Source organism: Cyprinus carpio, chromosome B23 (assembly GCF_018340385.1).
Source record: "Cyprinus carpio isolate SPL01 chromosome B23, ASM1834038v1, whole genome shotgun sequence".
NCBI lineage: Eukaryota > Metazoa > Chordata > Actinopteri > Cypriniformes > Cyprinidae > Cyprinus > Cyprinus carpio.
Genome location: NC_056619.1, coordinates 4,548,691 through 4,574,116, shown reverse-complemented (window position 1 = coordinate 4,574,116; position 25,426 = coordinate 4,548,691). Strand labels below are relative to the sequence as shown.

The 25,426-nt window shown below is 37.1% G+C and overlaps 1 protein-coding gene across 2 annotated transcripts in view; it reads left to right on the top strand.

Annotated features, from left to right (window-relative positions):
• The first annotated feature begins 269 nt into the window (after nucleotides 1-269).
• The window catches only part of LOC109085042 (pleckstrin homology domain-containing family G member 1), a 45,948-nt gene continuing 20,791 nt past the window's right edge, over nucleotides 270-25,426 (top strand). Inside the window, exons 1-2 of one of the 2 annotated variants that reach the window (XM_042751381.1) lie at nucleotides 270-334; nucleotides 22,176-22,633. In XM_042751381.1, the coding sequence (XP_042607315.1) occupies nucleotides 22,298-22,633 (336 nt within the window). In that variant the 5' untranslated portion in view covers nucleotides 270-334; nucleotides 22,176-22,297. Of the gene's footprint in view, nucleotides 335-9,415; nucleotides 9,555-22,175; nucleotides 22,634-25,426 lie in introns of those variants that run through there. The other variant, XM_042751379.1, reaches the window with a different exon arrangement.

Here is a 25,426-nt window from a genome sequence, read left to right as displayed (position 1 = left end):
CTGTGTGTGGTGTGTGTGTGTGTGTGGTGGGGTGTGTGTGTGTGTGTGTGTGTGTGTGTGTCTTGTGATGGTGCATCAGGAGAAAGATCATCAGATATATGCGCTCACTCTCTCTCTCTCTTTCTGATCTCATAGAGGTGTGGACTCACTGGACTTTGAGAGTCAGTCTCAGGCTGTGTGTGTGTGTGTGTGTTTGTGTGTGTCAGACAGCAAGCAAGACTGCTTGAGCCCATGGACATGGAATTAAACGTCCCTGGGAAGGATTTTTTTCACAAGAAAAACTGTGTGTGAATCACTCCAAAGGGCAGGGGACAGTGGTAAAGCTGTTTGAAAGGTGAGTTTATGGTTGTTATTCATTCATTTACAACAGGAATGAAATTTATAGACACAACGTTTAGTGACAGGAGCGAATATTGTTTTTGACACTTGTGCAGATAGATGTAGTTTACTCAGAGATACCTCCTTTAATTTTCAGCTTTCATGTTTATCGGGTTCTTGCTGTGTATTTGTAGGAGTTTTTATGGGGTCTTTTATTTGTATAGACTGAGGCATTGCTGTACTACTTAGCTTTAAGGTGTCATTTAGAAAGCTTTTTATTTCATAAAATTACAGTTTCATAAAATGAATATCCAACTCCACATATCCGTGATACATTTACTGTGTATTATTTTGGAAATTGAATGAAATCTAGAGCATATCAAAATAGAGGATATCATTATATTCATTATATTTTCTGAAAACAAATCATAATATCTCATTTATCTTGTTTTAATTATGTTTAAATAAAATGGTAATGGTAAACCAAATAATGGTAGTGATTTAAAACAAAGTGTTTGTCTTGTGATAAATTCTTGTCTACAGGATTGTATGTGTGCGCTGGATTTGGATGTGAAAATATTTGGTGCATAACATTTACATGTTACAGAGATAAAGCACTGGATATATGCTGAAGTCATTATGTGAGTGTGTGAATGTGCTGCTTTACTGACCTGCTTGATGGACACTCACAGTTTGTTAATATTTTTGAATCATTTATGTTTTTTAGATTTTCATTTTTCTCCAGCACACACACACACACACACACACACACACACCCACCCAACACACACACACACACACACACACAATCCACACACACACACCACAAAAATACATCCATGTTGATTCAGAGGCCAAACCATTTCCACCTCTGTTGACACACTCACCCAGCGGGATCATCTGAGGCCAACACAGCACTTCCTCCATCACACACACACACACACACACACACACACACAGTGCCACTGACCCCTGATGAAAGCACAAAGCTGACCATAACCTACTTACTACATGTCTACCAAATGAACAAATAAATTGCCATTGAACATTCATTTGAGTTAAAATTTTGAAATGTAGTGACATTAGAAACAGGAAACTAGCACAGCTGAGTATGCATGCTGTAGAATGCAGTGTGTGTGTGTGTGTGTGTGTGTGTGTCAGGGACAAAAGCTTTCATTTATCATCAAATCTACCTCTAACGTTCAAACAGACACAAACACACACTGATGCTACCTTACAGCAGGGCATATCCACTTCCTAGGGTACAAAAAAAGCACACTGCGTTTTTAGATTTTCAGAACACTTCATTCCCCACTAGGTCAAAATTTACTGGTATTACTATCCTTACTATATTACTATACTGGTAGTACACACACAGTCACACACTTGAATACAATCATGCAAAAAGAAACAGAAAGACAGACACAAACACAATCACCTGCTGAAATCTTGTCTATTACTAGGATGCATCAGGAGAATTTGCTTTGGATTTGCATCTGTTCTGGTGGAGTGTGAAGACATTCATGCATGCAGATCTACAACAAATGTAACTTGTATTTGGCCATCTAGTGCACTGTAACAGCAGAGTGTTTACCCCCCCTCTCTCTCTCTCTCTGTCTTTCTGTCCTTCTTTGAGAAGGAGTGCGAGAGTGAGGGGGACCACCCCGTTTATTAACGATGTTCTTTTGTGTGGGCCGTCCCGCCCCTCACATCCCAGGGCCTGCCACCGAACCTGTTGTCATAACAACAGCTGTTTTCCTGGCGACCCCCGCCCAAGCCCTCTGTATTGTGTTTGTTTTACTTTTAAATGGTTTGGGGTAAAAAATCATTTCAAGAATTTAGCGAAAATGGATTAATAAATAACAGTAAGTATTTAATGTAGCTGTGATATTACCCTAAAACCTTTGATTGGAATGTTTTTTCAATAAACACATTCATGAATTGTCATCCTTGCTCTAGAAGATCTAGTTCCTGACATGTGCACCTAAGTTTTCTGATTAGTCCCTATGAGTGCTGTACAGTGACGCACACAGTAACTGATGAACAGCTGTATATTACACAGTCAGAATCAGGGACTGCAGCTATTTGATTTATAAAACCTTCCCCTGTAACCCAACACAGCTCTCCAACCTGGAAATCAAGATATCATGGTCAACCATATCAAATGCAGAGCTTAAGTCTAAAAGCACCAAAGCACAGCATTCCCTTTATCTGTTTCAAGTAAAATATAATTTACAGTTTTTAAAAGTGCAGTTTCCAGGCTGTGTTTGAGCAAACCTGATTGGAATTTTGCAAAAATATTATTTGACATCAAATGAGACTGAAATGGGTCATTACAAATTTCTCAAGAATCTTCGAAAGAAATGGCAAGTTTGATATAGGCCTAAAATGATTACAATATTGAGCCTAACTGAGTTCTTTACTGTAGCTGTTTTTAGGCAGTCAGGAACAACCCCAGTAATTAGACTAGTATTAAAAATAATTAAAACATCATGTCCAACAGTATAGAAAAATCTGTTTTAGAAAATATAGATGGAATGATATCTTGGGGCTCTGTGTCTGGCCTAATACTCAAACACTTTTTGCAAAACACACACAATTCTCTGTGTCACACACAAAAATCTAGCACTATCTTGATTCAGTATAAACTGTTTCACAGCCACATGCTTACAGTAAAAAAAAAGTTTGGTTTCAATCTGGCTTTCGTGTTTTACCGTGATTTGGTTCAACATCTCTCTGCCAATTACTTTCAGTCCTGTACAGAAATGTACATTGGAGCTAATGACTTTAGCTTTTTTTAGGTTTTGAATAACTGTGTGTACATGATATATCCAAAAATATAATATTATGGCCGAATGTTTGATTTTGAGATGTGTTTGTGATATTTTGAATGCAGTGCTCATTTCTACATTTTGCATGTTGTGTGTGTGCAATTCTTGGATTTGTGTGTAAAGTTTTGAAAATGTGTGTAAGCAGTTGAAAAAAACTGTAATCAAAACATTTGTGCATTTTGAAGATTCTCTGAAAGTTAAAAATAACAGCATTTATTTGAAAATAAATAGTTTGAAACAGAAATAAATGTTTTATACTGAGACTTTTGAACAATTTAATGCATCCTTGTTGAATTAAAGTGTTTAAAAGTATTGAACTATAGTGTATGTAAACATCAACATTAACTTAGATGTAAAATATATATATTGTTCACGTATAACTCATTGATAGTTCAGCATTTCACAAACTGAGCCTTATTGTTGTGCTTCATCAAATTAATATATTTCAGTTTCATAACACATACTTATAGCATAATCTGAAAAACTAATCAAATTTTTGTTTTCTGTGTGTTTTCTGCACGTCCAGTATATCTAGAGAAGTGCTGTCATTTCCTTCTCTGTGCTGTAACATTAGCTTTAGTAAACTACAATATGCAAAAATGATATGTAAATGTCCAAACTGCACTTTTTAAATAGTGCAGTTTTTATAATGTATTGTTTATTATATTTTTTATCACAATATCTGGTGGTGCAAATAATACAGAGCACACAGTGGTAAGGATGTGTTCAGTTAACACTAAACATATCTGAAGTACACATGTAAGGATACGAGGACGAATGGTTTCGTGTGTTTGTGTGAAATCTCATCCTCTTCCTGGTAAACGGGGGTTTTGTTCAGTTTGTTTGAGTGATCAGGGATTAGACTGCAGTTTCAAACTCTGTGAAACTGTGAATGGAGCATTTGTGTGTGTGAGAGAGACTTTAATCCATCAATTCTAACTGACAACAAGCTCTTAGTGTGTGTGTGTGTGTGTGTGTGTGTGTGTGTGTGTGTGTGTGTGTGTGTGTGTGTGTGTGATGAGCTTATGCTGGAGGTGAGAGCTGTGGGAGAGGTTTCATTTGGGTCACTGAATATGAAAAGCCTGCTTGATTGAGATTGGATGTCAAACTAGTTAAGTGTGTGTGCGTGTGTGTGTGTGTGTGTGTGTGTGTGTGTGTGTGTGTGTGTGTGTGTGTGTGTGTGTGTGTGTGTGTGGGGTGTGTGTGTGGTGTGTGTGTGTGTGTGTGTGTTTGTGTGTGTGTTAAATAGTGCTCATTAAAGGTATTATCACTTGCACAGTTGCTTATCATATTGTCCTAAAAACAAATGTAGGTGTTCAGAGGGTGTGTGTGTGTGTTTTTAAGGTGTTTTAGAGTCACTTGTATTAGCATGCACCTCTGTTGTCTCCTTTTGAATGTGTCCAAGGAGAATGAGTGTCCTTTTCAACTTGAGGCAATTCTGAATCAGCTCTAAGCCACAAATCCGTTTACTTCACACTTACTAATTACTCAGTGGAATACTGAACATTACTCAGTCTTTGGTTAACTGTCCACAGTGGGTGACCACAGACGTCCTGAATGATGCATGAGATAAGTACAGACAATGATGTGAAGCTTGTTTGTTGGCAAGAAAGCTCATTGATGCCATCCTTTCATTGCTCACTCAACACTTGTGATCATTTGTCAATTTGTATGCTTGCTGTGTTTTATTGGTTTGCTTGGTTTATTAGTTAGTTTGATAATCCTACACACACACACACACACACACACACAAATGGACAAAATTTATGTAGTGGCCAGTGTATATATGAAGAAATATAAGTAATTTAAAACTTATCAACCAAAAATATTTGTAGTTCTGTCATGAGCTCTAGGTGGCATTGACTGACACTGTAGTTCCTTAACACAATCTTGGTTCATGTTTCATTGGCCCATAGCAGAGCTGTACAGATGGAGCTGGAGGAGGTGGAGGATTTCTGACAGCAAAGAAACCCTCCACCTCCCCAGCTCCACCTGTATAGGTCTGCTACAGTTTATTGTAGGTTTAATAAATAGCTTTTCATACATGCTATTTGTGTGGCAGCAGTATGTCTTACATGCTCACAGCAGTTTGTCTGTGGATGCATTGGCAGAAGCTGTTTACTCAGCAGCAGCAGTTCTAGCAGTTCTATTCTCGCCAAAACCAAATACAGTCAAACACTATCATATTACCATGGTAAAACTATATCTGAGAAGTTGTCATGATAGAAAAATAATAATATTATTGCTGAGTGAAAAATAAAAAAATAAAATATCCAATCACTCACTCACTCACTCAATCAATCAATCTGAAAATCTGAAAATTGTTAGTTTTGCTGTTAGTTAATTAGCAGGCTGATTTATTGTTTTGTTACTAGCTAGTTAGCTAGCCAGCCAGCTAGATTGTTGGTTCATTGGTAACTTAGTTCCTTTTGCTAATTCTTATGAATATTTAATTTACTAAAAGATCATTTACTGCACATTAGTAGTTATTAGTTAATTTGTGTGTGTTATGTGTGAGTGTGTGTTGTTTATTCTTATGTAACAATTTTACTTTATTGTATTTATATAAGACAGTCATTGGATATCCAATCTTATATCTAGATAATTAGAGCTAATGAATGAACTAAAATAACTAGCGAGTTTAAGGTGTATGATTTAAATCAGGCTCGTTAGTGGACAGGAATAAATCTCCCTGACTGATAGTGTGTGATGATAAATGGCTGTGGGTGTATTGTTTATTTGAGAGCATTTCAATGGGGGGCAGTCTTTATTGGGGTTGTTCTCAGATATTGATCATGTCTTTACCCCTGCTACACACGTAAAAAAATTAAACTGCTCATTTTCCAGTTTACCCGAACCTTTTAAGTCTCAAATACTAAAAAATGCTATTTTTCTTGAAATTTACATAAAAATCCTTGTCAGACCAACAAAATTACCCCAAATGTTACCCAAACTAGTCAAACACAGTTGTCTGAATAAAGAATTTCATATTGGTGAAATGTTAAGGCTTTGTGAGTTCCCAGCATGCATTGCATCATGAATAAATTATGCAGTTACTGTTATAGCATTATTGTTTTGCTGTTTGCGTGGTTGACTTCATTTCAACTTTTTTGTTATTGTTTTATCATTATTGTTAGTTATGTGTGTTGTACTGTGATCTAAAGAGCTCTTCTTTTTAACATTTGTTGGTTGTCACTGTTCTTGAGGTTTGTGTGTCTGTTTTTGAGGCCTAGAGTATGTTCAATCACACTTATGTCCATTTCCTGGTCATCTTAGTCTTTAAGTCATCTTACAACCAGACCATGTTGTTTTTTTATTAGACTAACTTAGCCTTTCACGTTTATCATTGTGTAAACAAACATAAATTTAATAATGTGGTTATTTATTATTTTTTTTTTTTTTTTTCTAGGAAACAGAAATTGATTAAATATTTCCTCAACGACAGTAATTGTTGTTTCAATTGCTGTGACAAGAATTTTCTATTAGTAAAAAATAATAATGAACAAACAAATTTACATTGGCTCAACAAAGTATCTTTATTGATCTGAACTAAAAAATCTATTGTTGAGAAAACTCAAAAGTCTTACTGCATCAAGTTGCCTTACTTTTTTAAGTATTCTCAACAGTTTGACCTGGGCCCAGTGGGGTTTCAGTGTGTGTGTGTGTGTGTGTGTGTGTGTTGTGTGTGTGGTGTGTGTGTGTGTGTGTGTGTGAGATAGAGAGAGAGAGAGAGAGTCAGCTCACCACTAAAAACACTATAGTTCAAATTATATTCAAGTACTTTACATGTGTTTTAGTATAGTCAGCTCATATATGAAAATAATTGTACTTTAAAGCACAAACAAAATACTATTACAACAATGATTTAAAAAGTAAATATATAAAGTAAAACTTTTAATTTAACATTATTACAAAATGCCCTTTGCCTTAATAGTGTATTTAAGTGTGTTAGGAAAACAGTGATGAAAGTGAACTCTCTCTTAAGTACACTCAAGTGGCCTTTTATTTAATTCAAATTATAGTATCTGCAAGTACAATTTTTAAAATTATACTTTTATTTGATTTGAAGTACACTGCAAGTGCATGTCCAGTACAATGAATGGGCATTTCTCTTTCAAAAGGGACACGTTAGAGAAAATCTATCAAGCTCCTCTATCCAAGAGAAAACTAAGCAAGAGAAATGTTAAATACAAATAAATTCTTAACAGATTGTATGAATAAAAAATTAAATATACACTGTAATATATATATATATATATATATATATATATATATATAATATATATTATATATATATATATATATATATATATATATATATACGATCAGTAAATCATGGCAACTTATGTTTTTACATGAACTCATCAAAATAAGTTGAACAATTTCAATGTATTTATATGAAATTAAACTTGATTTTTAAGTCAGTTTAATGTAACTTAAGTTAAAAAATGACTTTTACAACCAAAATGGTAATACTTTATATATACTTTATTTATTTATTTTTTTTAAGGCAGCAGCTCAACTTAAAGGGTTAGTTCACCCAAATATTAAAATTATGTCATTAATGACTCACCCTCATGTCGTTCCAAACCCGTAAGACCTCCGTTCATCTTCGGAACACAGTATAAGATATTTTAGATTTAGTCGAGAGCTTTCTGTCCCTCCATTGAGAATGTATGTACGGTATACTGTCCACGTCCAGAAAGGTAATAAAACCATCATCAAAGTAGTCCATGTGACATCAGAGGGTCAGTTAGAATTTGTTGAAGCGTCGAAAATACATTTTGGTCCAAAAATAACAAAAATTACAACTTTATTCAGGATTGTCTTCTCTTCTGGGTCTGTTGTGAGCGTGACTGCTGTGACTGTTGACGTACGACGCTGCTGACGTTTTATCTTTGTTATTGGGCGCACCAGAAAACACGTCAGCAGTGTTGTACGTCAGTGCAGTGTTGTGAATGCAGTCACAACAGACCCGGAAGAGAAGACGATGCTGAATAAAATCGTAATTTTTGTTATTTTTGGACCAAAATGTATTTTTGATGCTTCAACAAATTCTAACTGACCCTCTGATGTCACATGGACTACTTTGATGATGTTTTTATTACCTTTCTGGACGTGGACAGTATACCGTACATACATTTTCAACGGAGGGACAGAAAGCTCTCGGACTAAATCTAAAATATCTTATACTGTGTTCCGAAGATTAACGGAGGTCTTACGGGTTTGGAACGACATGAGGGTGAGTCATTAATGACAAATAACATGCATTTATAAAAAATAACCCTAAAAAACAGAATGTTTACCAATTGCTGTGTGTGCTTTGTATTTTATCATTATTAGAGAGATGTTAATACCAAACACTGTGTAAATGAATTGTGTATAATGTCTCTTGTGTGTGTCACATGAAGAGTACCATTTGTATAGCACAAAGAGTTGCTGCCTATGTAGAGTGTTCAACATCACTCACTTATGAAGTTCCATTTCAGTTAGAATTCTTCCTGAAGCAGAGACTGTCAGAAGTTCATCAGAGGCAAATATTCTTTGCAATTAATCATCTGTCAGTGAGCAGTGAACATGTTTCATAATTCCCCAAATTTGAGATGGTCCTCACTGCAGAACACAAGATCCAGGGGGCATGGTTGGATCCAGATCCAACTCCTCCCACCTTACATATAACTAAACCTACCCGTCTCCACCCTCTAATCCCTAAACCCTCCCACAGCCACCCCTAAACCTACCCCATCCTCCATCCCTAAATCCTACCAATCTCCACCCCCTAGATGGGGATCCAACCACGCCACCTGGATCTTGTGTTCTGCAGTGAGGGGCTACTGCCAAATTTGTCTCAGACAGCCAGAATCAAACAGTGTCAAAGCTTTGGTGTCAAAGTTTTGCTGTGCCAAAATAGAAATACTTCAAATTAATCACATGATGAAAAAGAATGGAGTAAATTAATAAACACTGTAAGAAAAAAAAAACATGCAAAAAAAAATCATGGGAGTTTACAGGAATTCAAAAGAGAAAGCGAGAGAGAGAGGCATTCTGTGGAAGTCTGAGCCGCTAATGTGTTGCAGTGGGAGAGGGAGGAGCCACAGGGAGGGAGATTTTGGGAAGAGAGTCTAGAAGTGCTCAATGTGTGAGTGACAGGCCGACCGGCAGGACCGTTGTGGTGCAGCTCAGAGCTTATGTGTGTGTGAACCCAGGATTTACTGAATGTGTGTGTGTGGTGTGCAGTATCATTCACACTGACGGAGTATATCCCGTGTGTCTCAAGGAGAATGTAAAGTGAATTGAAGGATTAGAGGAGTGTGTGTTGTGTGTGTGTGTGTGTTTTGTGTGGCACTGGTCTGGAATACTAAGTGGATATGTAATCAAATCTGAATCGAGCTGCAATGCCTACGGGTAAGTGATCACACTTGCATGCAGCATATAAACAGATGATAAGTCTTGGTTGTTACTGATATTATGTTAGTATGTTTTATTGTACTTTTGTGTGCACTTGGTTTCTTTAGATATGCTGGTCATGTGTTTTATGTGCAGAATCTTTGTGATTATATGTGTCTTTATGGCTTCTAAAGCCATAGCAGCTCTTGAAAGCTTCTTGAGAATGTATGTGGCAACATTTGAACACTTCTTTGATTGATGTCAGAGCCGCTGTGTTTAAGCTGCCCGAGTCCTGCCGTTTGGGCTGTATGTGTGTGTGTGTGTGTGTGTATGTGTGTGTGTGTGTGTGTGTGTGTGTGTGTGTGTGTGTGTGTGTGTGTGTGTGTGTGTGTGTGTGTGTGTTGGCAAGTTGTGAACTAAGAGTATTTATTTGGCTTGGTTTTGCTGGTGGGCTCTTGTACCAAACAGAAGTCCTTTACACAACCTCAACTGACATAAGTGTTTATAAGTGCATACATATATGTGTCTGGGTTAGTTAACTTAGCTATACTTTAGGCACAGAATTGCCTCCAGACATTACACAGATCTGACCAAACCTTTATTTGACGACACTGTCAAAGGTAAATGTGATTCATAAATAAAGTAAATATGAAATAGGTAGTGTTTGGGTTGTTTGGAGTCATTGTAAATAGATTTAAAGGGATACTTCACCCCAAAATGAAAACTTTGTCATTAATCACTTACCCCCATGTCGTTCCAAACTGTAAAAGCTTTGTTCGTCTTTGGAACACAATTTAAGATATTTTGGATGAAAACCGGGAGGCCTGTGACTGTCCCATAGACTGCCAAATAAATAACAGTGTCAAGGTCCATAAAAGGTATGAAAGTCATCTTCAGAATACTCCATCTGACATCAGATGTGCAATCTGGGTTATATGAAGCAACGGGAACACTTTTTGTAAGCGAAAAAAGAAGCCCACGACTTTATTCAACAGTCTCCTCTGTGTCACCGTATGCTGCGTATGCTCTTCTGTATCATCTGCGCCACAAGGATGCGCTGTTTCTACGTGTATTTAGCTTTGATTTGAAAGAAAGCAGAAGAGCAAACACAGCATACGGTGATATGGAGAGACACAGAGGAGACTGTTGACAAAGGAATTGTTGAATAAAGTCTTTTTTTTTTCTTCACTTACAAAAAGTGTTCCCGTTGCTTCATATAACCAGATTGCACGTCTGATGGCAGATGGAGTATTCTGATGATGACTTTCATACCTTTTCTGGACCTTGACACTGTTATTTACTTGGCATTCTATGGGACAGTCACAGGCCTCCCGGTTTTCATCCAAAATATCTTAAATTGTGTTCTGAAGACGAACTAAGCTTTAACGGGTTTGGAACGACATGGGGGTAAGTGATTAATGACAAAATTTTCATTTTGGGTGGAGTGTCCCTTTAAATAAGGAGAGTGTGTGTTGTCGTGAGCATGTGTTTGATAGGATTTGACATGTATACGAATGGTATTACACTGATTTGTAAATAAAACACATTATTTGAATATGTTTTACAAGAAAATACTAATGCAGTCTTACGTTAAATTTTCATGTTTAATTCAGTGTTACTTGTGAGATTTACAAGCATTTTCTGAGTGAAAATTGTTTCAAAGTCAATCATCCAATTTTTTATTTATTTATTTATTTATTTATTTATTTATTTTTAGTGTAGATGTAATGAGTAAGGGTATGTTTCAGTTATGTTGTCGTTGTGAGGAAACCTTTCGCTCTCTGTCGCTCTCCCCCACCCCAAACCTAAATTAGTCCCCCATGAGTTGAGGGTTGAGGGGGGATAAAAACAGTTTAGAGTCTGCTTTAGACAATACCAGCACCCCCTCAGGACATCTGTCCCTAAAGTAATACACCCCCCGGGATGCAACCCAGCTGGAGAAAGCGAGAAAGAGTTTGAAGCATGTGTTTGAAAGATGGCATGGTGAAAACCTGTCAGAACTTATTTGCAGATAACAATTACTTGTTTTAAAAGTTCAAAAAGCAGTCATCCTAGGAGGTTCTACCCTGGCTTTTCCAACGGCCTTATCCAATTTCTTCTCTTTAGAAATTGTATTTTAAAAGTACACTATACCTTTAGGGGTACACCTTTGTACCTTATTTACCCCTAAAATGCTCAACATAGTACCTTAAAGGTACCTATTACTACTCTAAGGTACTAATATGCACCGTTTTTAATAACATTGAAACCTAACAGTGTACTTTTTTTTTCTCAATTCGGAAGTTTCCAAAGCCTGTTCATTTCCATTCTTTGAGCATTTGTAAGATGGGGTTAAAAATGCATGGCCTATATAAATGTCAGGTTTAGGTTTCTCTGAAGCAAATCCATCTCAGTGAAATCTAATCTGTGGGTAGCACTGGGGCAGTGGGTCAGGGGCGGACCTTCACCTCTTATGTGTGTGTGTGTGTGTGTGTGTGTGTGTGTGTATTAGTATGTTCATTCATGCAGGTTAAGTCCCTTTGTCACATCCTATTCTATAAGTGCATTCAGTGCTCTAAGGGAAATTCTTACCAGCCTGTCAGTAATTTGGTTGTTATAAATGTGTAATTAACACATTGCTTTTAAATGTGCACCATGTTATACATGTGTAATAAAGAATGCACATGTTATGTTTTACAAGACCCTGATCCTTCAGACAGGGCAAACATAGTTCAGATGTCATACCAGACAGCAGCGCTTTGCAGATCAAGAATGTGAATGGGTCTGTCCTTCTCCTGTATTGGAACAGTTTTTGTGGTTGATAAATTGATATTTAAGATTTTCCTTGGACTGCAGTCAGACTGTTTTGTCTTTTGCAGTTCTTTGATGTGTTATAGTAGATAAGGGATTGTCTACAAGTAAAACGTTTGGGAAAAATAAAGAAGTAACTCTCTTTGTCTTCAATGTGCATCGGTTGTTACAAAGTAACTGAAGTGATGAATGTTCTGAGTTAGAATGTCCAACTCTGAGAACATTCTACAATCAGAACTTCAGTCGGTTGGTCTGATGACTTCTGGGAGATAATGGGTCAGTCTGATTGCAGGAAATGGGCAGTGAAGAAGAGCTATTTATAAAGATGTGATTACTCCAAGTCATTATGTTTGATTGAGCGATAAGGACTTTTTCTCAGTCCTGGAGTAGATGAGAATTTGGAGTTGTTTTGGGAATGTTTTCGGCATGTTATGAATCCGTTACAGGCATTCCAGCTCCAGGAGTCGTGGTGGAGTTCCAGCATGTTTCAGAGACCAGAATAGAAGTTGTGTTGCTTGCGTGAGTGTGTGTGCTGCTCTCGTGCAGTCGGGCTGGGGAAAATTAATCCCATTGGTTATGGACACGCAGCGCTTGGCTGCAAAACACACATTGTCATGGAGATATCAAGACCACGAGAGCTTTGTGTAATTTTGCGCATGTGTCCGATTGTTTTTATGTTCGGTGATCAGAGTTCTCTTAAAGCTAATGTGACAGTTTGTGTTTGCATACGTTTCACGCTGTAGGATTCATTTGTAATGAATACACACAAATGCCAATGTTGGAGACAGAATAGCATGATACAGCAGAAGAAGGTCTCATTTTAAAAGTAATATAGCGGAAAATTAAATTAATAGTAGAAATTAATTCAATGCACATAGTTGCTGGCACATATGATAATGAGGTTATCAGACTGAATCCAACATTAAAGGATTGACCGTATCTGTCTGAGCAGATAGACAAGTCTAATATAAAAATAGGCAATCAATCAGGCAGAAAGTAATCAATACTAATAATTCAGGAAATAATCACTCAAAATTCTGTCATAGTTTGCTTTACTGTCTTGTTTTATCTAACCCTGGATATTTTTCTTTTTACAAGCACCATAAAATAATCATAAAAGTAGTCCATATAACTCATGTGTTGAATTACAAGTTGTCTGGAGCCATATTATAGCTTTGTGTGAAGAACAGACCGAAGCTCACTGATAATATGTCCCTCTGTTCAAGATCCTAAATATCATTTACAGTATAAATGCACCATCCACCTTTGCTGTGTAGAAAACAGCAGCTAAATTTCTCCCTTTGTGTTTCATGGATGAACAAAAAAATAACATGAGATCATAAATGAGTAACAGAATTGTCATTTATGAGCACACCCATGTTTTATATCAGAATGGTAGGCTACTGGTAAAATTGTTACACCACAAAACATACGCCAGCAGCATTTCATAAGAACTTAATTTGTGCTAAAAACTAACCATTTAATGCTCATCTGCATTCAACCATCTTTAATAAGTTTAATGCTTTGATGTTCTCACAAGCTTCTTAGCTAATTTCAGTTCCTGCAATAGTTTCCAGTGAAGCACAGTTCACTGGCCAGAACAAAAACACACTCAAAAGCTCACATTCTCTTCAGATGGACATGTGTGATATAACGTTACTTACAGTTTGACCTTTATATACACGTCACACTACATTATAGCGTAAATAACATCAGTTGCACGCTCTACATTTGATTGCACATATGTGAAAAGTGACCATTATTCAGACAAGTAGAGTCATTCATACTCATGTTTGAGTATTTGACATGTTTATGAGTGCGTGTTTGGGAATAATTATATATGCTTACTGTACAGTATGTGTGGTCAGGAACTGCTTACTGTGCATACTGACAGGGCGGAAATGTACACAGACTACAAGAGTCAGACTGTTTTACAGTGTGTGCATACTGTATATCTTGGTGAATATGTACACGACTAGGTGGGAGTGTATATATAGTTTTCTGATGTGTATGTAGCTTTGTGTTAATTTTGCTAAGGCTAGTATCACTATTACTATTAGAATTTGAAATTTTACTTTGGAATGCAATTCATCCAAACACAGTTTGTGCAACAGACATGAATGATACTTCATATGTCTTCTTGAAGGAAGGTGTGCTGTTACATTTCCAAGCAATATGACTTGTCACGCTGATGAAGGCAGATAGCCGAAATGTTTGTCTTTTTTATGATCCCAATAAAAGATTTAAAGAGTGCAGACCAATCTTTGTAATGTTTGAAGAAATATTGGTCTTGGCACCTAATTTAGCTGGGAGAGCGTAGTGATTTGCATTGATTAGAAGCAATGGGACTTGGAAAAAGTTGGGAGGGAAAATGGTAAAACATTGAAAAAGTGAGCTTTTAGAGAGCATAAATATCATAAACTTGAGGGTAGGCTTTGGGTAATTCACACATTTTTCTAATTTATGCAGCAAAGTGTGTGAAAGTTTGTGTATATCTACAAATTAATTAAAATGTATATCTGCATTATATAAGTCGGCATTATATCAGCCATTGCAAACCAAGCAACTAGTGTATTTTCTAGATTAAATATAGGTTTAAACTGGACAACGCCTCAGGAAACTCTCAGCTGTACCGCTACCTCACAGCTGGACGGACTTCAGCTCAAAGTCTGTATTTAAAACTTTTATTGACATCCAGCTATATATAAATACACACACATGACTTAAGTTTGGGAGTCTCTCAAAATCTCTTTCTCCCTCAGTAAACTATAAAAGCTTCACGTTCACAGGCCTGAACTCCTTCGACCCGCTGAATGTGTGTGTAACTGTAAAACGTGCACCATTCTTCTGTAGAGGGCTGTTGGGGGGATTATTTGATGTTGTCTGTCTGATGAGTGGACGAGAGCGAGGCACTGAGTGTGTGTGTGTGTGTGTGTGTGTGTGGTGTATGAGAGAGAGAAGTCTTTGTCCTTTAGTCTCCTCTGAATTATGTCATGTTTGAGTCTCCCAGCAGTAACCCTCAGAGGGGGGCTGACAGGGCTTAATCCGCCTTAAACCCCCCTGAGTTACTCTCTCCCCTTTCTTCATTCTCTATCTATCGTTCACTGTGAGGAATGGATTTGTGTGTCTAAGCCAGCATTGTGATATGAAGGAGCGAGTGGGAAATTGGAGACCAACTGCCCACCTTCTGGTTTTACCTCTGAGTCACATTGTGTGAGCAGTGAAGCTTCTTGAGACCTCTATGGAGCTTCATAAGGCACATTCATAGCATGCTACTGTTTCAATACGCAAGTGAACAGCTCTGATTAAGACTAGGGCTGCAACAAATGATTATTTTGATAACCAATTAATCTAATGAGTTCTAGAGCGATTAAATGACTAATCAGCGATTGTAGTATTTTGTTACTGAGGGGGAAAAGTGTAGCATACACATTCACCTTAATGTCGCTCTCATCAGTGTCAGAATGTTTGCTAATGGTAACCCCCTGCTTGCGTATGTCAGACTTCTTTTTACCTTTTACAGAAGAATGCAAAAAAATCACTATGAGTATTTCGGGGTCTTTACACATGACAGCATTCTTTCATTCGTAGTTTTCACATCTTCTTTGGTTGGATTGCATGAATTACAGTCTTGCGCTACGGGTCTATTGGTCATACTGTGTTATTGCAGGCCCTTAAAGGGGTTCCCCGATTATGACAATAATCATAATTGGCGATTATTCCCTTGAACTGTAATTGCAATTATTAATTACGATTATCACAATTTACATTGAATGATGTTTATACCATTGTTTTATGCAACTGCATGCTGTATATTTATATGAAAATAAACAATTAGAAAACACTCTACCTGAAAAACTTTTAGTGCTTTTCTATAGTATTAAGCCCCAAATGTCAACTATACATCAGATTGGTTTCTTCTTTAAATTAAAATGTATATATATATATATATATATATATATATATATATATATATATATATATATATATATATATATATATATGTGAATGGTATTATAATGTTATACTAAAATTAAAATAATGGGAAACACCCTTAAGATAACATGTAGGAATAAAAAAAAACGCATCTTAAGCACGCAGATGAACATAAGTGGACTTTGAACGATTAATTGCTGCTTTGAACGATTACGTAATTGTGGCATCCATAATTGTAATCGCGATAAAAAATTTGATTAATTGTGCAGCCCTAGCCCTTACATTATGTCATATGAGATAAAATGACTATTGGACAGTTCTTTTTTTAAATTGTCGACATTGTTGATTATATCGACCAATCAATAATATCCCAAGGCAAATCGATAATTTCAGCCTTTATTTAAGAGAAGCATTGTTTTTAATGTAGCTCAAACTTCAGCACATAACTCATCCCACAAATGATGGATAACAATTAATTATCAGCACTAAATTGCCTTAATGTCATAATAGCAACAACCTAGAAATGCCCTAGAAATCGCCCCCAAAACAGCTATGGCGTACCAACAAGAATGTTACCATGTATCACTGTACTTCCACAGATCAAAGAGTAAATAGAACACTGGATTTAGCTGATATTTAAGCTGGTGAAGCCCAGAATTCTCTGCTAAATAAACCGAAGGCTTAGTGTGTTAATGGGTTTGGTTGCAATGATCAAAGTAAACATGATCTTATACAAATGTCTTAACATTTACCACACACACACACACACACCTATTTTCTTCTTGCATCATTGCTTGGTTTTCAGTTACCCCTGCGCTTCATACACAGCTCCCTATAGCCTTTGAAGTCCAACATCACACGCCATGCTTGTGTTTATTTGCATGTCTCTCTCTCTCTCTGTGTGTGTGTGTGTGTGTGTGTGTGTGTGTGTGTGTGTGTGTGTGTGTGTGTGTGTGTGTGTGTGTGTGTGTGTGTGTGACAGTGCGTGAGACACTGTGTGTGTGTGATCGTAGACAAACAATAGTAGTTCCAGTCATGTGATAGTTGGCGTTTCTCTGGAACAGGAAACATAGTCTATAAAGTCTATAAAATGCACAAAATAAAACACAAGCTTTTGTCCATGTTTCTCTTGATTCAGTGATTAGTTTGCATGAGCTCAGACTGTGTCTGCAGTAAAGTCAGTCGGATCATGACAAATACCACATTAGGCTTCTTTTTTTAGAATGCTAAGGATTCATATAATCAGGTAAAATGGACACTGACATTTTAGAGCCAGAACAAATAGCCAAACTAGTTTAATATCAAGTTATATCACATTCACGATAACAATAAACATAACTATGGTATTTAATATTCTTTCTAATTCCATGAGACTAGTAAAGTCCACACCGTATCTATAACAACAAGGAACATTATCATTGGAATCCCTTTCAGGATATATTATTTTCCAGCTGATGAATGATAAAAACACTGACAGCCAATCAGAATCCACCCTTGAGAATTTAAAGCGGCAGATGACAGAACTACAGTACACACTTATAATAAACACAACATCATTGCACATTTGTGTACATATTAATATAGTTCATGTTTTAACATTTTAATGTTATCTTTATAGTTATCATTCTTGGTGTGAACGGGCCTTTATGACAAAGAGATTAAACCTGTAGATGATAACCATTGCATAGTGATTATTATTTTTTTATTTTTTTTGGCATGTTTAGATATTTTTAAGTGATCTTTTGTGCCACTTTTTGTTCGGAATGGCAACAAATAATTTGGAATGTAATAGAAGCACCGCCACTTCTCAATAGACCATTTACTAAAATTATACTAAAATTATTAAGTGAAAACAAATCCACCGTGACAACATGGAACAGCACTTTTTTTTAGTTCATTGGCGTTTCAGGAGATTGAGGCCATCGGGCTCATTTATTGACATTGCATTATGTCCAGCAGGTAGCTTTTAATTCTTAGAATCCTTATCCCACCCTATTTAGTTGTCCCACAATCAGTCTCCTCTCCTGCTAGAAGCCGAAAACAAGGGATAGATGTTATATTAATAGCACTGTACAAGTACAGTGTATCAGCACAGTACAGGTAAAGAGAACAGGTCAGGTCAATCAAGTTAAAATAACCTTGATTATAACCCAGGATTTGATCTCTTTTTGTCTGCGACCTTATTGTGAGATTTTATTTTGGCCTGATTATTAAAACTGAGCTGTAAATGCTGCTGTCACATGGTATATAAACTGCATTATACAGTAGACATTAGTGTGTATTATATGGTTATGATGAGCTTGGTTAAGTCCTTTTATGTCAGTTACATAAATAGGAATATGGTCTCCTCTGGTTCCACAAATTAAGTCTGATAATTGCTACTGATTGCTAGTTGCTTAAGACACAGTCTGAGCACAGTCATAGCTGTTTCAGTTCGTCATTAGCTTTATCAAAAAACTAGCTAGCTGCTTTGCTGTCAGACACCTACATTAGTGGCTGCAATGATGCCTTTGTGGTCGTAAAACTTGTTGTATATTAATGTATCACAAAATCAGTCTCCCATATGTTTTCATGGTAAAACTTTATTTTAAGGACACTATTAACTAGTTGCTTATTAGCATGCATATTACTAGCATGCTGGCCATTTATTACCTCTTATAAAACACATATTAATGCCGTATTCTGCATGGCCATATTTTAGATTTTAAACCTACCCTACACTAAACTTAACAACTACCTTACTAACTATTAATAAGCACCAAATTAGAAGTTTGCTAAAGGAAAAGTCTTAGTAAATATGTGTACCCTATTGTAAAGTCCATGTGATGGTACATAATGATTGGCTGTTGTTCTAATGGTCAGTGGTAAGCAACTGACATAAAACTTGAAACTGACTGAACTTTGTGTGTTGCGTTACTTGACACTTGAGCTGTTGCATTGCACTCTTGGGATAGTTTTGTATGATTAGTATTAGAATGTCACATGTGTCTAGATGATTTACTATGTCTAGTGTATTTGCAAAGTCCATGCATGCTTTTTGAGCTAATATTGGCCACATCCCCCTGTGCAACAGTTGTGTGGGGGGGGGGGGGGGACAATCCCCATGCGTGGGAAATCCTTCCTGAAATATAAAGGCAGCCGTATGTTTTCAATTATAAAAACCCATTTATACTGTGTGAGAAAAAGAGTGATATTATAAAGACATGTCATGTTTGTGGTGTGCATATTTGGGAGCAACAGTGTGCTGACTTTTTGTGTTTTAATAGGCAAAACATTGCAAATAAGAACCACAAGAGAATCTCTACTTTAAGATAACCACAGACAAACCCGTGCGTGCATGAACAGTGTACAAACACACCCACAGAAGTTTGTTTTATTTGAACATGACCCCACCCACCAAAACACAATCAGCAGTGAACCTGATGCATGAAACATTAATAAAGACGTTAACATATACAGACATATCCATTCCTCTGTTCAATAGTTCAACTGAAATAAACATGCAGCACAAAACCATATGTGTTTACTTGATGGCCGCATCTCATTTTGTGTTTGTCTAGTGAAAGTGGGTCAGTTTGTGAGTTTGCCATGCACAGGAATTAACCAATCACAGCCTGGCTCAAACAATCAAGAGCCAATCATGTGGCTTTGCTCTGGAGCCCTGGATAATATAGACGGCTCCGTATTGAGTGAGTGGTGATGGTGATTATTCATAACTGGCAGCCGAGAAGGAGACATGTGGTTGACTGCAAGACAAAAAGAAAGTCTTAAATTCCCTGGAATCCTTTTATATGGTTTTGTTTTCAGACAGCGATTACTTGTTGATTCTGACTGGTTTCCATAATGCGATTTGGTGTATGATATATTGTAATTCAATGCTACACTTTGTCTCATATGTATATCGCTTACCTCTTTCCACTGCGGTAATCTACCTATTGTGTTAACAGAGGGTAAAAATGACCATGTTACACTGAGTAGATTGTGTGTGCACACCTGTGCTAGTGTGTGTGGAGTGGGTGCGTCTGGATGATCTTACAATGTTGTGTTAGTGAGTCTGATAATAGACAGTCTACACAATCACACACGTGCACACACACACACACACACACACACACACACACATGCACGGTCACACAGAGCTCTCTTTCATTTCACCCAGAGAGTAAAATGTCTCCATTACATGTTAATCTGCTCATTAAAGCCTCTCTCTTTCAGTGCTGGCCTTTCTCTTTCATGAAAGACTCTGTATGTGTGTGTGTGTGTGTGTGTGTGTGTGTGTGTGTGTGCATGTGTGTGTGCGCGCATGTGTGTGTTCCCATGGTAATTCATTGAGTGACGTGGTGAGTGACTGAATCACAACTGAATCAAACCCAAAATCCTGAGACATGTGCAAACACTCTACCTTGCAGTAAATTCTCTTAAAATTAAATCAAGTAAACACTAGAATTGAATATCTTCTGAAGAAAATGTGAATGGCCACATTCGCTTGCCATGCTGCTCACAAACCACAATGCTAGGGTCTTTTGAGTGTTTTCCAGGGTGTTGTTTACTGTCCCAAATCCACACTAAATTCATCTCCAGTCATATTCAGGTCTCTAGAAATGAGTCCGTCCCTAGCAACAACTCAGAATAACCTATTAATCACCTAGCATTATGCTAAAAACAACTTAGCAATTAGAATCACCCATAAAACCCACAGGTTTTCACTCACAGTGTCTTTTGTGAAAATAAAAATAATGTATTTTAGTGTTGTGTTCTTGATTTTTACTATTTTAGTCTGGGATAATAGGGCAGAGAGACTAGTGAGATAAGAATAGTTATAGCTGCTTAAAAGTAGGTTAACTTTTAACTCTCTCCTAAATTGTGTACAAAAAACAGGAACAGAGAGAGACCAACATTGTTGTCTGAAAAACAAACCGAGAATGGTTTTGAGTGTGTGTATGTTTGTGTATGGTGATCACCACACAGGAATGCTAGAGATTGCTGTGGGTTTCTCATGATGTTTTTGTGTGTAAGTTCCCCCTCGAGATCTAAGTCTGTGGGAATCAAATTTATAATTGCAGTGGGTGGGATTTTTGGTTATATTATTGTTTTCAACATGAATCAAGAGTCCATTTAAAGGGAAAGTTCACCCAAAAACCAAACAGTTGCCAGTGCTATTGACTTCAATAGTATATGGGGGGAAATACTATGAAAGTCAACGGGGACCAGCAACTTTTTGGTTAAGAAAATTCTTCAAAATATCTTCTTTTTTAAGCCTTTAAGAATTACAGCTTCTAATAGGGTTGCATGCTATTTTGACATATATCAAAATACCTCAAATGTACAAATCCCAATATGCATTTTGCATTGGGTTGCGATAATTAAATGGTTTTACTACTTCAAAGTTTTAGTTCAATGCATATAAGAATAGACTATGCATGCAACTTTTTACTTTGGGTGTGAGCATGCATGTGTGTGTGTTTTCGTGAATGTGTGTGTATGCAAGTCTGTCAACTATCATTGTGATGCTCAGGAATTGTCGTGATTCTCTCATAGCGAACTATAGTCAGTAAGACAGTAAGACAATAGAGGAGGTAGCACAATAAACAAGTTTGCAAACTAATTTATTACCAAGTTGAGCAAAGAGTTAGTAGTGTTTATTTTATTTTTTTAAACATTAATGTTAAAATGATGTTTTAAGTAATGCAACAGTAAAACACTGCTGTTTGCTTTCAGAAGTTGTAGTGATGCTTTCTTTTTCCCCACACAGAATGTGACACGTGTTGGTTGTATCATTTTCAGTTTTTCAATGAATTTAAATAGAACTGAAACTGATTTTGCATCAAATTGCAGTATTTACCAAGTTACGGCGTAATGCAGTTTTCTTCAATATCGTGCAGCCCTAATGTCTAAACATTTTTTATCTTTCAGAAGATTATCCATTCTCCACTGATGTTTTACCGCCACTCCCGGAGGTCCCTGTTGGAGGGCCGGTCCTAAGCCCAGCGGGTCCCATCAGAAACTCTGCTCTGAGATATTGCTCCTCGCGCAGCATGGACTCCACGCACTGCAACGAGCGGCCAGTGAGCTATGGCTCCACGTCTTCATCTGCCTCCTCCCGTGACAGTCACTGCTCGCTGGGGGGGCGGCCGGTATTAGGCTCCACTCCTGAGCGGGATCATGATTCTGGAGCCATCCGACTGGAGCTGGTGCCTGCCCAACAGCTAGAGGAGGAGGAGACGGGAAGACAAACACCTACACCGACCAGTCAGAGCGATGCAGATATTCAGTCACCGGAAGGACGTAAAGTCCAGTATGTGGGCCGAGTGGTGGAGGAAATTCTTGAAACTGAAAAAACCTACGTCCAGGACCTTCGCAGTATAGTCCAGGTAAGAAAGACACAAAGAATGTGCGGTCACTTACTGATGGTAACATACAGCAGATTGCTTACTCAAGGAAACTAATCGAACTGTCAAGCTGCAAAAAGTACAAAAAAGACCATAGAAGTATTAGAAAAGTACAGAAGACCATATAACGTGCTACATTTTCTAATGATAACTTCATGTGAGAAAATGAATCAAAATTAAAGTCATTCTTCACTGCAGTAATGCTCAGATCTCATTTGTAGCTCTGCATATTCAAACTTGCAGTGTTATGATTGTAAATGCAATAATCAATGGAGTTTGGTGTCACATCAAACCTGATGTATATAAAAATATAAAACATAAGTCATAAGGACTACTTTTATGTTTGTTTTTACATCATTATAGATCTTGATAGCATCTGGTTCAACATATAACTTTCTTCAGAACATTTCCTTTTTGTTTCCATGGAAAAAGTCCTATTTTTGAATGACAGGATAGTAAGTTATGACATAATGTTTATTTGTGAGTGAAGTGCTTCGCTCAAGGAAACAAATGGTAGTGAGTGTCCAGTGTATGTCTTTTCCATTCTTGAGCTCAAACCTTGAACCTATGTGCTTAACCACCACTCCCCATAAACCATGACACTCCAACTCCAACTGCTGACACTCTTTGAGTAAGAGGCATGGGTGTGCTTTCTTTGTGTATGATTTATATAACTATCAGATGTAAAGGCTGTCATTTGACTTAGCGAGTGAGGAGATGAGTAACTCTTTCTCAGTAAATGTGGGGACAGAGTTTTAGGGGGTTGTCGTCCCCTTCCCCACCTACCCCTCCATACAGACACATTCACAGGCCCCCCGGCACTGAGAGAATGATAGATGGTCTGAGGAGAGAATGGAAGAAAAGGAAAGCAGGCAGGATGGATGGAGAGGACAGATAAAGGAGAGGAAAACAACTTTGAAAGACACTGTTCTGTTAACATATGAGACTGCTGAATACACGAAGGCAACATATTCTCACTTTTTTATTGTCTCTTATTTTCAACATATCTATAAGCTCAAGGATGTAAATAAGCTGTTAGTTGGTGGTTCCTGCTGATCTATAATTGGTTTCTCAAAACTGACCTTGCATTTTAGAATATTTTCTTTTGGAAATAGTAGTGTAGAATCTTAACTTTGTGTAACACACTAATCTCCAACCTTATAAATCCCAAAAAAGCCATTACATTGTAATTTTACTTCATTTATTTATGCTAATGAGGGAGAGACAATTCATCATTTAAGCTGAACTTTATCTTGGGTTGAGGTTAACTGAGATCAAACAATATTTCGTGGACCCCTGCAGTACCATCATGGACCCCCTAGAAATTGAAGACCCCTAGTTTAACACATTGTACTGTTTAAATCCAATCTAATGACTTTTTTGCTTCCCTTTTTATAGAGAATGTAAAAATGTGAGCATACTGAATTTGGAACTTGCAAAGTTTAAAATGCCATGCCACTAAAATGCCACTAAAATTACTCAAATGAACAAATAAAATAAAATGACTAAAACTTAAACTAAAATTCAAATAAATTCAAAATGAAATTATAAAGTAAAAGCTAATTCAATATATATATATATATATATATATATATATATATATATATATATATATATATATATATATATATATATATTAATACATTACATGAAGAGTCACATGAAGAAATTTACTTTGAAGAAGACCATCAAAAGTTCACTGTGACACTTCATATAAACTGAGACGATCTAGATTGTCTGCCTGGAGTTTATGGGATGCTTGTAGCATGAAGTGCAACCACAGCAGGACTCAAACTACTGCTATCATTTGACCCAAAAGCAGATTAGACCACATATGCAGGGAGGAAAGGTCATGACCTTTAAAGGTTATTCATGTGGAAGAGCGTCCCCCAGTTTCCAGTAGCTCTTGGGGTCTGTTGGCGTCACAAAACTGGAGCTCTTTATAGATCCCAACATCACTTCATTGCGCTTCGTCTGAACTTGAAATCACTTCTTCAGTTGTTTTTGACAGGTTTGAAATGTTTAATCTGTGTCAACTGATAGAGATTCTGCTGTATAGGGTTTGTTACCTCAGTATATCTTCTGCACTTTTATCTACAAATGAATAGAAAATAATACTCAAAGAAAGCAAAGCAGGTACTTCCAGTGTAGACAACTTTGTTGATGATAATGTTGATTTTTTTTCTCCCTTGAGGTGATACTGTCTTTATTCTTCAGTTTTAAAAATAACAGCACCTCTCTGTCTGTGTTTATGTGTGAGCGGGCTGTTGACGCAGGGTGTGTTTTCTCCACAGAATGGTTATTTACAACTGCCTGAGGGTGTTCAGGTAAAGATTACTGTCAGAGTGAGAGAATCACTTATCTGTCAACCAAAGCCAGAGACATTCAGATGCAGGGCGGAGCAGAAGTTACAGATTCTGACATGCTTAGCTGATATCTGTGTATGTGAGAGCTCACTGCCCTTCTGCACTGTTACACTCTTACAGTGTTTCAGTTTCTGTGCTCTTTAAAACACCAGCACATCGCTATGTGTCTATAGAACTACAGCATGAAAAGCTCATTGTGGAACTCAAAGGTGAAGGGTTTTATTCCTGCATCACTAGCAGCACCAAACAAAACTGCAGTGATACTTGCATCACAAGAATATCACAGAAAACTTTATTTTGTAACCCTCAACTGTTCAGTTGTATAATTTGCATCCTGGTTATGGTAAATACCATTATTTTGATGCTTCAAAGTGTCACTCCATAAGTACTTTACATCACAGACATAAGC